The following is a 17,454-nucleotide window of genomic DNA, read 5'->3' as shown; positions in this document are numbered from 1 at the left end:
AGAGAGAAAGAGATTGAGAGAGAGAGAATAAAAAACACAAACACTTGATTATGCTGTGAAAACTTTGCCCGCGGTATGAGAAAGAGACAGCAGAGAGCCTTCCAAGTTTGCTTGCTTTGCCTTTATTCAATAATCCATGGGGTGGGAAGAGACCCTCGCATCCTATGGCTACTTTTGGAAGCTGGAAGACTACTGGTACCTGTGAGAAAAGGTGCATGTAGGGAGGGGTAAACATGTGACATTCTATATTAATGCAAAAACTAGGTTTAAAATAAAAACAAACAAAACCAAATTCACTAAGGCGATGTTTCTCAAACTTGAGTCGCATCTGATTTCCCTGGAGAGCTATTAAAACACAGACTGTTGGGCCTCACCCTCACCTGCTGACCTGCACCCTCTCACCCCCACCTGCAAGTTTCTGAAGGCCAGTGGAGCCTGAGAACATGCATCTCTAACAGGTTTCCAAGCGATGCTGATGCTGCTGGTCCAAGAGCCACACCTCAAGACCCACTGCATAGGTTCATCCGCATCCACATTTTGAAGGTTCCAATGATGAGATGGAGGATCTAGGGAACCGCAGTGGGTAGCAGCCACTGTGTCAGAGAACCAGCAGATGGACAGAAGGCTGAGATGACAATGTTCCTGCAGGTTTTAAGACAAATCTCAGACAATTTAGTTATGAACAGATGTCATTTTTATTACAAACCTGCTGCCATCGGGCGGCTGGGCTACTACCACCTGCCAGGAAGGGAGTCCTCTCCAAGGTCAAAGATTTCTTTCTTGATAAGAGACATTATAGAAAACAAAAGTAGTTAGTAGATGGTCTTTCATAGAATATATACAAAAAGGAAATAAAGTAGGTTTAGTCTTTAGATTTTTTTTTTTAGTTTTTAAAAAATATTTATTTACTTATTTTTAGAGAGAGAGAGAGAGGGAGATCACAAGCAGGAGAGGGGCAGAGAAAGAAGGAGACAGAGAATCCCAAGCAGGCTCCATGCTATCAGTGCAGAGCCCACCTCTACCTCACCATCTGTGAGGTTAAGAGCTAAGCTGAAATCAAGAGTCAGATGCTTACCTGACTGAGCCACCCAGGCGCCCCTAGAGACTTTAGATTCTTGGCTAACAGCTAAGTGGATGAGCAGCTTCTCAGAAAAGGTCTTAATTTAACTAAAATCCATCAGAAAAATGTGTATGCGTTTTATCAAGAATGATAATGTTTTCCCCGATGGAGGCTATAAATCACACCATACAAAAAGGCTCTACCTCCCTCAGGCTTGGAAATTTTTTTAAGGAAATACATTTGGGGATGCATGGTACTACGATTATAAGGGCTGGTGAATGAATGAATGAATGAATGAATGAATGAGGCCTGTGTTGTAAGCAAGAAGAAACCAGAATTCGTAACTTATTTTTAGTTTAAAAATTATCTGGCACATTTCCCTCCCACACCTACTTAAATATTGAGTTATTATGAAAAGGTTGAACGTCTTATCCTGATGTTGGGAACTGGTACTTCTCTGTTTTCCATCTTGGAGGTAGTGGGATTAAAAAGTTGTTTAGCGTTTTGATTTGTTAGAAGGATAATAGGGTGAAATCTCCAAGTTTGGAAATGACATTAAATTGTAAGAAGTTACCACGGGTAGATTACATAGCGAACTGCGTGTGATTTGCAGACGAGTTCCTGTGGGCAGGTGAAGTATAAGGAAATGAATTCAGGGAATGGATGGTAAGCAGAAAGTTATTATCTGAGATACAAGAAAATGATCTCAAGGGAATTTTACAGACCATTGTCAGAGTCTGTGTGGGACTGCTGCCAAAATCAGCAAAAGGCAGGTAGCTGGAGAGAAAATATTAGAATGGAAAATACTGCATCATTTCTCTACTAAACTACTTGATAAATATTAAGTCTGGCATTCTTTGTCTCCTATCCTTATCAGCGTGCTTCAAAGCAGACAAAATTATATTAAAGAAAATTCAACAAGTCACACCACTAAACATGTATTAATTGATTAATGCAAAGGTTATGTTCAGCACTGGAAAATGAAGCCACTCTCAGTGGCCTTGTACAGGTTACAAAGAGTTTTCACTGAAGCGGTTTGTTAGAACCATTTAGCAACCATGAAAACAGCTGTCCTCAAAAGCCATTTGCTGCAAGTGAGGAAGTGTGGGGAGTTACTTCTCTGGGGTTTTATCAAAGGTTATATTTTAACCGTCTGAATTCTGTCTTAGAAGAGGCATTATTATCAATCAAAGCTACACGTAGAGATTTTAAAAACAGGAACTGTAAAGCAGAGGCAGAAACTTTCTGAAAAGGGACAAACAGTAAATATTTGAGGCTTTGTGAGACATGCGGGACCTAACGTTCTTTGTTGCAACTACTCAACACGCTGCAGTGTGAAAAGAAAGGAGTTCAGTAGGATTCCAATAAAACTTTATTTACAAAATCGGGCAGTGGGCAGATTTGGTCTGCAGGCCATACTTTATTAACCCCTACCAGAGAGAATGGCTAGCATGAGTATCATGCTACTTTACTTAGTCTGCAGGGAACATTTGAATCTCACTAGCCCCACTGAAAAATAAATTTATGCTCGCTAAATTCTTATTGAGAACATAGATATTTGAAGCATACTTCTAAACTACTCTTCTTCTCTTTTCAAAGGATGGATCTTATTGTGTTTCCATCCAGATACTTAGTAACTCCAAGGCAAAAGTGCTTTTATTCTCCTTAGAATGTCCTCATTCAGCCTTTTATCTTCAAATAGCACATTAAATTATACAGCTGAGCTACAGACTTTCTTCTAAACCCCAGTCCGGACTGGCACAAATTCTGGCATTTTATTTCCATTTGCCCTTTCAACACGACTCCTTCATTTATCTCCTAAACAGATGTTGCAGTCAAGTATCTTACGACTGGCTCCAAAGATTGGCATATGGCTCCATCTCACCCATTGTCACCTTGTGGCGAATTTGTAGCTGGTGAAGCTCAAGTCAGGCACTCTCTGGCAGGCAGCCAAAGCCTTGGGGATTCAGAACCACTGCTCCTATAATGTGGTGAAGCTCCAGGGGAGATGAGGAAAGGCAGCCAAGACATGCCTGCCAATTCCTGGGTTTCACAGGTTTCCTCCTGGGAGCACTCTTGTATCCATCTCTGCTTCTAACTTGAATTGACTGAGAAAAGAGAGGAAGGAGCATTGAACAAAGGCACTCACATTTGCTTTCCAATTTTTGTTCCATAGGAAACGGGCCACCCACAGTGTTGGCAAAAGGAAGGGCAGCCAGAAGGACCTCAGGCCCCCTGATCTTTGGATACATCATGAAGAAATGGAGATGAAAAATATTGAGAAGCCATCGGGTACTGACCCTACAGGAAGAGACTCTCCCATCCAAAGTTGCCAAGACCTCACACCAGTCAGCCACAGCCAGTCAGAAACCCAGCTTGGCAGCAAAAGCACCTCTCATTCAGGTAACTCTCCTCTCCGGCATCAGGACAACCCCCCGCCATTCTGAAACCCACAAGGGAGTTCTCTACTTCCTCTTTGATGGAGACATCCTTCCCCTCAATCTGTGGGTCACTTACCAATGTTTAAAATAATCTGATGTAAATTCGGTTGATTAACTAGTTTCTTTTCAATCATCCTACTACCTACCTTTTATAACCACAACGTTACTTAAAACTTCTAAGAGGTTAACAGGTGGTACACTTGGGAAATACTGAAATGTGAAGTAAAACCCCAAAAAACTTACTGCTTTTGTTAAGTCTTGAATGAAAGTTTTTTCAAAATGTGAAGATATTTGTACATTTCTAAAAATTTTTTTAATGGTTATTTATTTTTGAGAGAGAGAGAGTGCAAGTAGGGGAGGGGCAGAGACAGAGAGACACAAGAATCCAAAGCAGGCTCCAGGCTCAGAGCTGTCAGCACGGAGCCCAATGTGGGGCTCAAACCCACTAACCAGGAGATCATGACCTGAGCCGAAGCCAGACGCTTAACTGACTGAGCCACCCAGGCACCCCTACTTGTACGTTTTTTAAATTCCTTCAATTATCCTGTCTATGAATAATTGAAAGTTGATTTTAAATTTGTTCTCACTGGCACCTGGGTGGCTCAGTCAGTTAAATTTCTAATCATGGCATCCGATTTTGGATCAAGTCATGATCTCATGGCTCATGGGTTTGAGCTCCCTGTCAGGGTCTGTGCTGACAGCTCAGAGCCTGGATCCTGCTTCAGATTTTGTGTCTTCATTTCTCTCTGCGCCTCTCGCCTCCTTTCCCCCCCATGCCCCCACATCTCATGCTCTGTCTCTTTCTGTCTTTCAAAAATTAATAAAACATTTAAAAAAATTAAATTTGCTCTCAAGTCATTGCATTAAAAAAATCACATTAGGGCCACGTAACATGTGAAAACATTGACTCTCCTGTTATTTCGGCCTTGATTACTGTGAAATTCAACTTTCATCCCCATGTAGTCACATTATATGATCACTAGCCTAGGTTGATGGAGTCTATCTGCAGCCAATGTTGATATACAACACGATCAGAAGAAAAAAAGCCTACTGTTTAATAAATAGGTACAGAACAATTCATGTCTAGGAATAACTAAGAACATGGCTGTAAGATATTTCACTTTCTGTTGGTCACCATATTTTCGAACTGCTTATGGGAAGCAGAATAATCAATCAAGTACTCTCATCCAAAAAAAAACCCAGAAACAGAAACAAACCTCTTGGTCTACTCGTGTTTACAGAATGAGTGGCTGTTGTTTTAAAACTGAATTAAAATATTTTAGGTATTTGAACATGTAACTGGTTTACTAGACTTTTTCAGCTTAGAATTGTTTAAACAAGGAAATCACTTACTGATTTTTAACCGCAAGTTGTTGAGTATAATTTTTCTAGCTCTTAAAGAACAGTTCAAGCAGATTCCCTAACGTTTCCATCATTTTCAGTTGGTTAAACTGCATTCTAGTTTGTTCAAACTTGCAATCTGAAATATAAATTAAAAGTTCTCTTTTCCTTATGGCCAGCTAGACTTTTGGCTCTGAAGACTAGGGCTGTAATTTGTTCTTTAAAGCCTCCAGCACCTTGGAGGAGAAGTGGGGATAAGGCAGAAGGAGGAAGCACAGTCTGGTTCAGAAACACCTTTACTTATTCCTCCTATCTATTTGTTCTTCGTGGCTGTGCAGGAGGATGGGGAAGGGAGACAAGGAGAGAGGCAAGGAGGGAGGGCAGAAAGGACAGTTTGAAGTGCTGTGCTGCTTTTTGAGCATGTGGACTGTCCTCATGTGACATCCAAATTCTGGGTCTCTTGTGAAACACAAGTATGAATTCTTTATGAGACCCTGTGGAATTCTTCCACTGGCTAATTACAGGCTGTGAGATATCAAGTCAGGGCTTCACCCACTCCTACCAGGAATCACTTGGTCAACCTTACTGTTGTCTGGCAGGTCAGGGGCACTTGGGTGAATTCCAGCAAGAAGATTCAAGCTTGAGCAACTTTCCAAGTACCTATTTGACCCAAAAGAAGCACCTGCTTCTTTGCCAGGTGCTGGAATCCTGCTCTGGCCGGGTCCAGGGGTCCCTGAAGGATGGATGGTGTCAGTGAGGGAGGGATGAGAGAGCCCCGAGAAGCTTTCTGGGCACCAGGCAGGCATCTCTGCTCTGACTAGGGCTCAATTTTAATTTATAACTAAGTGTTTGGGGGATGGCACCGAAGTGGCATTTGCCTTAGACAATGATTTCTGATGACAAATTTCTTTGATATGTAAGAATTTCCCTGAACATAGATTTGTAGAAGACACATGCATAACCTTTATCAATAGTGATTGAGGTAGGGGATTTAGATGCTTATCCTATGGGGAAGGAAGGTATCTTTAGCATATTATACAATGTTTTTAGCATAAAAATTGTTTATTTTAGTTCTTTGTGAGCAGGGGTCAATAGCTTGTTTGTTTAAGGGGAAGTATTAAGAAAAACAGGTCTTTCAGGAAACACAAATGTTTGCTCCCATAATCACAAAAGAAGTTCCTACAATAGGTTCCTTCACAGGGTGCAAACAGCATATTCAAGGCCAGAATAAGTCACTCCGAATACTGATCAACAAAGATGCCTTGGGGGTTGGTGCTCCAGGCAGAAACAATTGAGGGTGGTGGTGGATGTCCATAGCCATCTAATCAGTAAGAGTCTGTGCAACTCACCTTAACCTCATAGGGAGTCTTTCTCAACCTATGAGCTCAGAATCGGCTCCCAACATCCAGGCCAAATGAAAAAGCTCATATTCCACTACTGGCACTCTTTCAGTCTTGCTCTCTCCAATAACCTCTTCTGTTTATTTATTTATTTATTTTTTTACAAATAGTTTATTGTCAAATTAGTTTCTACATAACACTCAGTGCTCATCCCCAAAGTGCCCTCCTTCATGCCCATTCCCCCCTCTCCCCCACATCCATCAGTCCTCAGTTTTTGTCAGCATTCAAGAGTCTCTCATGGTTTGCCTCTCTCCCTTTCCCCCACCATTTCCGCCCTTCTTCTCCCCCTTGTTCCTCCATCAAGTTCCTCCTAATCCTCCTATACGTGCAAACATATGGTATTTGTCCTTCTCTGCCTGACTTATTTCGCTCAGCATAACACCCTCAAGGTCCATCCATGTTGCTACTCATGGCCAGATTTCATTGTTTCTCATTGCCATGTAGTATTCCATGGTATAGATAAACCACATCTTCTTGATCCATTCGTCTGTTGATGGACACTTAGGCTCTTTCCATGTTTTAGCTATTGTGGAGAGTGCTGCATGAACATTGGGGTACATGTGCTCCTATGCCTCAGCATTTCTGTATCCCTTGGGTAAATTCCTAGCAGTGCTATTGCTGGGTCATAAGGGAGTTCTATTGTTAGTTTCCTGAGGAACCTCCACACTGTTTTCCAGAGGGGCTGTACCAGTTTACATTCCCACCAACAGTGCAGGATAACCTCTTCTGTTTAAATAGACACAGGGTAGACCAGCAAGCCAGCTACCTGAACAGACTACTATCTGGAGAGTGAATGAAAGGTAGATCTCTTTTGCAGGAACCTTCACACTTTACACGTGTTTATTCTGGCAGCTTTGGCTCCTAGAGGGGCATCAGGAGGAGAGCACTGTCTCCCACTGGGAGGGACAGAATTGCTTCTCAGCCCACAAAAGATTTTGCCAGTTATTTCTAGGACTCCTCCTTCTTTATATTTCCCTTTATCTTTTAATGACATTTGGGGTGGGGACAGCCAGACTACTTTTGATCATTTAATAAGTCCTGGGAGAAGCTTAACTCCAACTGATAGCTGGTTTTTTTTATTTTTATTTTTTTAGAATGAGAGGGTGTTTGTGCCTATTTGTTTTTAATTTGAGGACCTACTTGACAACTCTATAGTAAAAGGAAAGTAGCACTCAAAGTCCTGCTGGTTATCTTTTCCATTATGGGAAGCATTCTCTGTACTCTCCTTGTTAAAAGAAGAAAACTCTATGTTAATAAATAATTTACTTTTAACTGCTCTGGTCTACTAGGAAACTTCTAAATCACTTTTCCTTGGAGTAGATTTTCTGAATGTTTCTAGGTCAAGCTTAGGAGCCTTATTCCCCTCTTCTCTCTTTTGTGTTGTTTTCCCAAATGTTCAACTTTGAGTCATAGCTTTGCTGGAAAATATTATTTATTTTTGTGCTTGTAGGAAATCGAAAGTTTGTTTATTCTCTCCTCTTTAGTTGTTTCAAAAGAGTACATTTTGCATAGCTTTATTGTCTTATATGGTTCTATGTAGATTTTTGGAGGATGTATGGACAGATACAAATCTAGGCAGCTGTCATTATCTGGGCTGCATAGAAATTTCCCCCAGCATTATTTTAAATTTTGAATTTTATTAACTACTATTTTAATCAAAAAATATGTGTGTGTAATTTAAAAAAAAAAGAAAATAGTATGGAAAGTTGTGAAAATAACTTTAATAATAGCCAGAGGAAATAAAAAGGAGGTTTACCTTTTCCCCATCCCCAAATTCCTTATCCCTTTCATGAAAGGAAGGCAATGTTAAGAATTTTGTGTTTAATCTTTCTATACAGATATACACATACACACACATATATAATATATATAATATATAATACACAGATCTATTGACATTTATATATTTATACACACAAATGTGTATATATAATATGGTTTATGTGTGTATTACACAAATGATATACACACTATTCAAAAATTCAGTTTTATTGTTCTCAACATGTATTTTTAAAAATGTTTATTTATTTTTGAGAAAGAGAAAGAGACAGAGAGTGAGCAGGGGAGGGGCAGAGAGAAAGGGAGACAAAGAATCCAAAGCAGGCCCCAGGCTCTGGGCTGATAGCACAAAGCCCCTTGAGGGGCTGGAACCCACAAACTGTGAGATCATGACCTGAGCCAAAGCCGGGCACTTAACCAACTGAGCCACCCAGGCACCCCTCTTTGTTAACATATTAAATTTACACATACCATTCTTATCATTTTTAATGAATCTTTGCCATAATATTTTATGGAATTATAATGAATTTATGTAAATATACCTAACCTTACTTTTTAAAAATGTAGTTTATTTTCTGAGTTTTTATAATAATTTGTAATGTCTTTGGGCCCTAAGTACTAGTTGCATAAAATGTGGTAAATTCATAGTTTATGTGGGATGTTTATGGAATGTTAAAAAGTGATAAAAATGGGGCACCTGATTGGCTCAGTTAGTAGAGCACGTGACTCTTGGTCTCCGGGTCAGGAATTCAAGCCCCACATTAGGTATACACTGTACTTAAAATAAAATAAAGTAAAATTAAATTAAACAAAACAGATGGTGCTCGTGAACTTAGAAACATAAGTATTTTTAAATAAATAAATAAACATTGACTTGACAGAGGAAAACATTCATATTACTAAGAAGTTTACAAAATAGTATGTATGGTATAATGTAACTTTAGTAAAAGATATATATATATGTGTATATATATATAAATATAAGTATATATAAATATATACTTTCTCACTTTCAGATATAAACACATAAGCCAACCTTAAAAAGAACAAAATATAGATAATGGTTCTTTCTGAGTAACAGGGTTATGGTACATTTTATTAATGTTTGTGCAATGGGACTCTATTGATTAGGTAACAAAAAAGTAGATATTATTATTTAAAACATCAATAAAATAAAAAAGACATTGACGTGCCTAGCTAGAAATTATGTGAAGTGTTGCATCATTGAAGAAGGTGTGTCTCTCAGTATTGTTATTATTGTAGGTCAAGACACTGAAGAAGCAGGGAGTTCTATGTCCACTCTGGAAAGGTCACTGGCTGCACGCCGAGCCCCTCGGACCAAGCTTATGATTCCTATGGATGCCCAGTCCAACAATCCTGGTGGGTAAAGATTGGTACCACAATGAAGAAATGAAGTGTTTTCTGGTTTCATCTTTTCTATATCAAATCATCAAAAATATATAGAGTTTTCCCTGAATTTTCTGGGCATCTGGACAAAAGGAAGAATGACTAAAACCCTTTGTTTATAATTTGAAGTCAAACTTACACTGTTATTGTGGTATCTCTTGTATATAATCCAATGGTCTGTTGCAAAGCAGATGGCTACAGAGTTAAGGAATTATTTAAAAAATATGAGTTGATATAAAAAGAAAGGAAATTTTTGTCACTATTATTGATCTTATTCTAATGATCACATTCATATTTTTTTAACTTTTTCAATTGGTTCAATTTCAAGTCTTAAATAACCCAGCAGCCTTGAAGCAAGGGTTAACAGATATCCAGTAACTACCATCTTCTTTTTGAAGTTTTCTCTCATATTCTCACCTTTACTGAAGATATTAGCACACCTGGGGATCACTGCCCTTCTAATTACCTCTATGATTCATCTTGGTAATTATAATATCCATGCAGGCAATTCATCCAATGACAGTAGACTGTGGGTCTCTTTATGGTGCCTGCAATGATACTGGCTCCTTCCCACCGCAATTCATCAATTCCATGACACACGCTAAACCAATCATTGTAACCCTTACAATCTCCAGTTTCTATCCTCGCTTTTTCTATTACTTTGTTATTTTCCTTCTCACTTATTTTATTTCCCCCTTGCCAACAATTCTTCAATCCCATTAAGACCTCCAATGCATTAACTCTGCTACCTTTCCACTGTCCCTCATCTGCTTCATGCCCTAAAATTTCCCTCCAAACTCAAATGAGAAGTCATTGCCATTTATCACTCTCAGTCCCTTGCAAACACCCTCAACTCCATTGATCCTCCTTCCCCATCATACTCACCAGAAAAAAAACGCAACCCTGCTTAAATTAGCTGTACTACCAGTTCTCACCATGTACACTAACAGCCGATTTATCTGGAGAAAACACATGACTTCTTGCTGGGCATTATCAGTCATGTATTTGGAAATGCCACTCATTTCTCCATTCATTCATTATTTCAGTTTATAAAATGAATGTCTTGTATCTATTCTTCTCAGACTCCCCAAACCTCTCTTCTTTCTCCGTGCTCAGCCAATCCTCTAGCTTCTTACATTACCAAAAAGAGAGAAGCATTGAGAAATGGTATCCTTATCCTTCAATCAAATCTAGTTAATGTGTTTGTGCTCCTTTCACATAACAGCTCTGTCCCCTGTTGCCATCCCTTCTCACTTACTTGGGGACTCTTGTAAGTATCCCTTCCTTTTCCTGCATCATCCATTTTATCTCTTCATAGATAATTCCAGCTGACATACAAACATTCTGTCATAACTTCTGTTTTAAAATAACATCATTGGAAACTACTTTCCCTCCAAATAAAGCCTATTTCTCTCTCTTCCTGAAAAACTCCTTTCAAAGTTGTCTATACCTGCTTTATCCTGTTTGTAAATTTCCTTCTTAATTTCAATGAAACATTTTCTGTCCACTGAAATCATAGTTTCAAGGTTATCAATTATCTCCACATTGTCAAAATAGATGGTCAACTCTCAGATGCTCAACAAAATCTGACATAGCTTCTCACTTATTTATTTATTTACTGAAACACTGTCTTCACTTGCCTTATGGTATACTAAATGTTCCTGGTTTTCTTTCTTTTCCATTGCTGCTCCTTCTGAGTATCTTTTATTTATTCCTCCTCTTATTCCCAATCTCAAAGTCAAAGAGTGCCTGAGGGATCAGTCTTCAGCCTTTCTCTTCTACCTACCTAGATCTTTCTATGATGTCACTTAATTCTGAGGGCCTTAATGCCATCTAAATCTTAATAAATTCCAAATTTTACCTCTAGCTTAATCTCTTATCATAACCCATATCAAGTTTCATATCAACCATTGACTCAATATTTCCATATGGCCATCTAATAGGCAAGTCAGTTGTGCTCAGAATGGAAATCATGCTTTTCATAATTCCCTTTCCCCACCTCCAAACTTGATCCTTCTACTGCTTTCCCTATTTCAGTAAATGGTACCACAGTTCATCCATTTACTCTTTTTTTTATTTTTTTAATGTTTTGTTTATTTCTGAGAGAGAGAGACAGTGTGAGCAGGTGAGGTTCAGAGAGAGAGGGGGAGACACAGAATCTGAAACAGGCTCCAGGCTCTGAGCTAGCTGCCAGCACAGAGCCTGACACGGGGCTCGAACCCACGAACTGCAAGATCATGACCTGAGCTGAAGTCGGATGCTTAACTGACTGAGCCACCCAGGCATCCCTCATCCATTTACCCTTGTTGAACACTTTACTTTCATTCTCTTTTATCCAAATTTCATCACACCCCAAATTCAGTCTTTCATCAGTCCTACAGTTTTCTTTATAATACCTGTCCCAAATCTGACCACTGCTTCCTAGCTCTACTGCTCTGTCCTAACCCATGCCACCACCATCTGTTAGAGATTCTTGATCATAGCTCTAACCTCTACTCGACTAAACTAGTCTCTTTTCTTTAGCTCTTGCCCCTATAGCAAGTTGTCTATAGAGCAGCCTTTCAAGTGTGTGAATTAGATCATGTTACTCCTCTTGACTTCCCAACACATTAGAATGTAATCCATGATATTACCATGTCTTACTAGGCCCCATGTGATAAAGCCTCCAGACTCATTCCTCACTCCATTTCTTGCTACTACTCTAATCCATTTCAGCCTCATACCTCTTCTCTCTGTTCTTTGGATAGTAACACGCATTCAAATGCAAGGAATTTTCACTTGCTGTTCTCTTTCTCTGGAATCTCTTTTCATAGATATTTACATGCCTTTTCCTTAATTTCATTCAATACTGTGTTCAACAGCTCCCACTACAGGTGTTCCCTGACCAGTGTCACATATAGCATCTGTGGTCACTCTCTGCTCCATTTTTTCTGCTTTGCTTTGCTTTATTAATGTGTATGACTATCTTGCTTGCATTTTTGTGTTTGTTTATTTTGTTTCCTGTTCTTTAATGTAATATCTATGAGGATAGAAATTTTGTCTCTGTGATCACTTCATATCCTTAATACCCAGAAAAGAGCCTGGTGCAACTGCTAGACTTCAATCAAGATAATTTAGGTGAATGAATTAACGGTGGCTTCTCTCTACTTTACTGTATGTCATGTTTCCTCCATGCCCTAATTCAGTTCTCAGTGTTACTCTAATAAGTACAAAAACTTTTATGGAATTTATAATGATTCCTAGCTGTTCAATTCATAGGATAGATATAATTATTATGCCTGTTTCACTAATAAGGGAACTGAGGCTTGGAGAGTTTAAGTACCTAGCTTTTGGTTACACAGCAACTAAGTGGCATAACCAAAATTTGGACTTACAAGATTTGGCTTCGGAGTTCCGGCTCCTCCTTATCACTAAGCTCCCTGCAGCAGTGCTCTGTGAATCCATCATCCTTCTTCTTTCATTTCTTTCACTACATAGAGAAGCACTGTACACTGAGCCATTTCTCTTTGCCCCTCCAGCTACTTTCCTCTCAACAAAATTCTAGTGGTACCAATTTTCTGTAGTTTCTTCTTAAAAAGTTGCTGTGCTTCATGTGTCAACTATACTAAAAACAAATCCTTTATGGACCTTTCTGTTCCATGTATAATCTTCTTACCCAATAAGATCTCGTATCTTGTTGATTTTCCTCCCACAGTATCTTTTGACTCCCTTCTACCTTCCCATTCCCGAGAGTCATATGGTAATTCTCTTCTTTATGACCTTACACCTGAACTGTTGAAACAATAACGAGACTTCCCCCTTTCTAGCATCTTCCAGACTCATATGTATCCTACTTTCTAGGTGTGTTCCTAAAACAACTTAAATATGGCATTCCATTCTATAAATTTCTCCAAAGGCTCCCCATTGTCTGCCAAGAAAAAAACAACTACAAACTGCTGAGCATCTCACATTTGAGTCTACATTTCTAGTATCTTGTTTCTATGCCTACATTGATATATGATAAGTAGGTAGATATATGATGATAGATAGATATAGAGATATAAAGATAGATATAAAGACATAGATATATAGAGATATATCCTAGACTCCCATAAGGCTAGACTAAAGTGCCTTTCCATAAATATACATTGTTTTTTCTTTGTTTTTCCCCCCTCTAAACATTTCTTTCCTTTTGGAATGGCTCAGTGGCTATCTCTACCTAACAAAGTTACATGCATCTTTCAAAGACCAGAGCAGATAGTGCTGCTCTCATAAATTCTTTCTTTTTTGAATGCTATATCCAGAAATGATGGCTTCCTCTCTCATGTTTAAATAGCATCTTGTTCTACTATACAAAATGCTGTATCCAGAATGCTGTATCCAGAAATGATGGCTTCCTCTCTCATGTTTGAAAAGCATTTTGTTCTATTATATTTGTAGCATTAATTATGTGCTGCCTCATATGTTTAGGTATTCAAGTCCAAATCTGTCGTCTTCTAACAGGTTGTGAATTACTTCATGATAGGGAGGGAATGTATCTAATTCATCTTTGCATTCATACATTGTATAGCTCAATACTAGCACAAAATTAGTGCTTGCTAAACATCTGTCATCTGAATGAATGAATAAGTAAATGCATTATAAGAGTGCCTTGTGTTTGTAATACACCAGTGTTTAAGGACCTTTTAAAAAATCAGTTATAGTTAGAATATCTTCTAATAAGATTTTATGATATATTAAGGGCAGTTAAAATCGTTTTTACTAAATAGGAAAGGATATAATGAGCTTAGAAAGAATGAAAAATGAAATGAAACCTAACAAATACTGAGAATTTTTGAATATTATTCACTTGCTAAATACCTTGCTGATTACTATTTCAGTGAATCATCATAACATTGTCATGTGGTGAGATTATCCTGATTTTACAGATAGAAAATTGAGACTCAGACAGCTGACTGACTTACCTCAGGACACACCTGGACAACCTCTCAACTTCTGGGATACTGCTTCTCCAAGGACTAAGATGCTTTGCATGACTTATATTATTTATATACTTTTAAGAAAGATTTTTGACAGTAGCATGTCCAATTTACAAACATGGAAACTAGGATTCTGAGAGTAGGAACCCAAAATCTGTGCTTAATCTGTCCACCACATTGTGCTGCCTCATGTTGTCACCTGGAGCTCTGACTTGCTCTATGCCTAAAACAAGAAACCTTTCCTTATTCCTAGTGTCCTACTCTATGTGAATGGGGGCTGTAAAATGACCAGCAACTAATTTTGTTGCTATCTTAAAAATTATCATATAACTCAGGTACATTATTTTAAACAGTTAAATCGTTTTATAAAATGTATAAGAATATTCTGACCCAGCAATCCCAATCTTATACCAATTTTACCTTTGGGAAAATACCCAGCAGAGATACATAATGTGTTTGCCAAAAGACAGGTACAAGAATGTGTGTGGCAGTATCCTTCCCCATATCACATCTTTATTACATTGTAACATATTCATTATATTCAGTGGAATATAATGCAGCAATGAAAATGAACAAACTAAAATGCCATAATAGGGAGAAGCTCACATATCAAATGTCATAAGACAGAAATCTAACACATTTATGAGATTCAACTTATGTAAATTTTATATTTTTTTAGGTTTTTAAATTTTATTTAAGAGAGACAGAGAGGGTAAAAGTGGGAGACAGGCAGAGAGATGACTTCCAACCAGGCTCTATGCTGGGAGCATCTAGCCCAATGCAGGGCTCAAACTCAGGAGACTGAGATCATGACCTAAGCCAAAATCAAGAGTCAGATGCTTAACTGACTGATCCAGCCAGGTGCCCCTCAATTTAAGTAAAATTTAAAAACAGGCAAAATAATCTCGTGGGTAAGAATTCTGAAGAGCAGTTACTCTTGATGGGAGGTGGTTAGTGACCAGAAGAGACCATGGGGCAACTTCTGATAATGTTCTATTTCATGCCTTCAATGATAGCTGCTAGGCATTTCACAATTACTGAACACCACTTTGGATATTCCAGTTTTCAAGATGAATATTATACTTAAATAAAGTTTCAGTAAGAAACGAAGACTCAATAGAAAACATACCTTTAGAAGTAACTTTGTCATATTATATTCTTTTTTATCTGTGTTGGCAAAACTCTATCTAATGAAAGGAAATGACTTCAACATATAATCAAAGTTGATTTTAAAATAAATTCTTAAGTTTTCTGATAAATAAAATAAACTCTTTGCAACTGACATGATTGACAGGTCTTAGATAACTCTGCTGAACAAATTGTAGATTTGTATCTTGGCAGAGCTATGATTTCATTCAGAATAGTAGATACATTTTCTGATGGCCCCACTTGCAGTATTATTTAGATTATCACGTCTTTCATCTATTGAGTCTTATATAAACCATATCATAACATCATGCTGATTTCTAGTCACAGGTATAAAGATGTTTGCTGTTCCACTTAAGAATCATTATTTTTGTAAGATTATTTTTCCCCTCTTCTTTGACATTTCTCAGCAGCTTTATAAAATGTAAATTAGCAGATCAAATACAGACTATCTGAAGTGCTTTTTCGTTCTTAAAATCCATGGGGAAATGTATTTAATTTCATTGGAGTGCAAAATATGTTTATTTGTCTAAGATTTGTCAACGTATTGGTTGAAAATATTATGTGGCACAAGTTTCTCCTACCCCTGAACACATTTCACAGCTAAGTAAGCTAATGCTCATGAGAAACATACCAGCTGAGAGCACAGGCAAGAGAACCCAGGTATTTTGATTTTTCCAATCCCGTGCACTTTGTTTTAAAATGGGGGCAAAGGCTGACTATTTTTACAATGACCAAAGAATTATTTTAAATGTTTTTTCTTATTATAAGTGAAATTACTTATAAAAAATTAGAAGCAATAGGGCACCTGGGCGGCTAAGTCAGTTAAGCATCTGACTCTTGGTTTTGGCTCAGGTCATGATCTTTCGGTTCATGAGATCAAGCCCCAGGCTGGAGCCTGCTTTGGGTTCTCTCTCTCTGTCTCTCTCTCTCTGCCCTTCCCCCACTCATGTTGATAGATAGATAGATAGATAGATAGATGATTGATAGATAGATAAGCAAGCTTAAAAAAAAGGAAATCAAAAGAATCAAGTATAACTTACCTGAATTTTTAAAAGATATTGAAGGGTCACATGCTAGGTTTTCAAGAGTTAGATTCTGAGACAGAATTTCAAATACAGGCAGTTTATTGACAAGTGCTTTCTGGAATAACACCTGTGAAGGTAAGGGATGCAGAATTGGGAGGAGGGAGAAATTGAACTTGTGACACAGTTTAATGGGGCTGCAGCTGACCCTACAGGTTGCTCTGGTGCTGGACTTGCCTTTAGCCTTGTCCAAAGAGAGGTGGGCAAGGGAGGTGGGCTTCTGGACTTTGTCTCAAGTATGATGCAAGCTTCCCCTGCAAAGTGGGATGTAATCTTGGGCAAGTAACTTCTTTTGCTGAGAGCAGTTCCTGGAAAGATATAGATTTACTTACATTTCTAGTATTTTATTACTTGATGGAACATAAGTATTTGTTTGACCTTGGTTCCCCTTTTCATTTTCAACCTGTGTCTTCTTCTATAAAATGATGGAGGAGAGGTGAGGAAGCAGAACTGGGAGGCATATAGATCGAAGTGGATGACCTCTAAGATTACATTAGTTATAAAATCCTGATAATTTAATGTATGAGATTTTATTGGGCAGGATCCTCCTGAATCTCATTTTTTTCTGTTTCCCTGTACATCTTTGAGTGGCGGGAATGTAATACCAGCTTTAAAAGGAAAGAAGAAGTCTCAAAAAGTGGTCTGAAAGAGTCTAGTAAAAAGACTAAGGCAAAGGAAGGCATACAGTTTTGTTTTTGTGATAGCTTAGAAGCTGCTTATGACCACTGGTTTGGGGCTTTCTAGAACATTCACTGTTAAAGCCAACTCTTTTTCCCCCATTTCCACCATCTGTTTTAGTCACTTGATTGCAGAACTCAAACAATGAGTTGCAGAAGC

At 38.3% G+C, this 17,454-nt stretch overlaps 1 protein-coding gene across 1 annotated transcript in view; it reads left to right on the top strand.

Annotated features, from left to right (window-relative positions):
• Positions 1–17,454, top strand: part of DCC (DCC netrin 1 receptor) — a gene marked incomplete at its 5' end in the record, with an annotated part of 141,654 nt that overhangs the window by 71,051 nt on the left and 53,149 nt on the right. Inside the window, 2 exons of the mRNA XM_039255249.1 lie at positions 3,237–3,463; positions 9,285–9,401. Coding sequence (XP_039111180.1) covers positions 3,237–3,463; positions 9,285–9,401 — 344 coding nt within the window. The remainder of the gene's footprint in view (positions 1–3,236; positions 3,464–9,284; positions 9,402–17,454) is intronic.

This window comes from Hyaena hyaena, unplaced genomic scaffold (genome assembly GCF_003009895.1).
Source record: "Hyaena hyaena isolate Hyena2069 unplaced genomic scaffold, ASM300989v1 scaffold_523, whole genome shotgun sequence".
NCBI classification, from domain to species: Eukaryota; Metazoa; Chordata; class Mammalia; order Carnivora; family Hyaenidae; genus Hyaena; species Hyaena hyaena.
The sequence above is the reverse complement of the archived record's forward strand: the minus strand, read 5'-3'. Positions and strand labels throughout refer to the sequence as shown.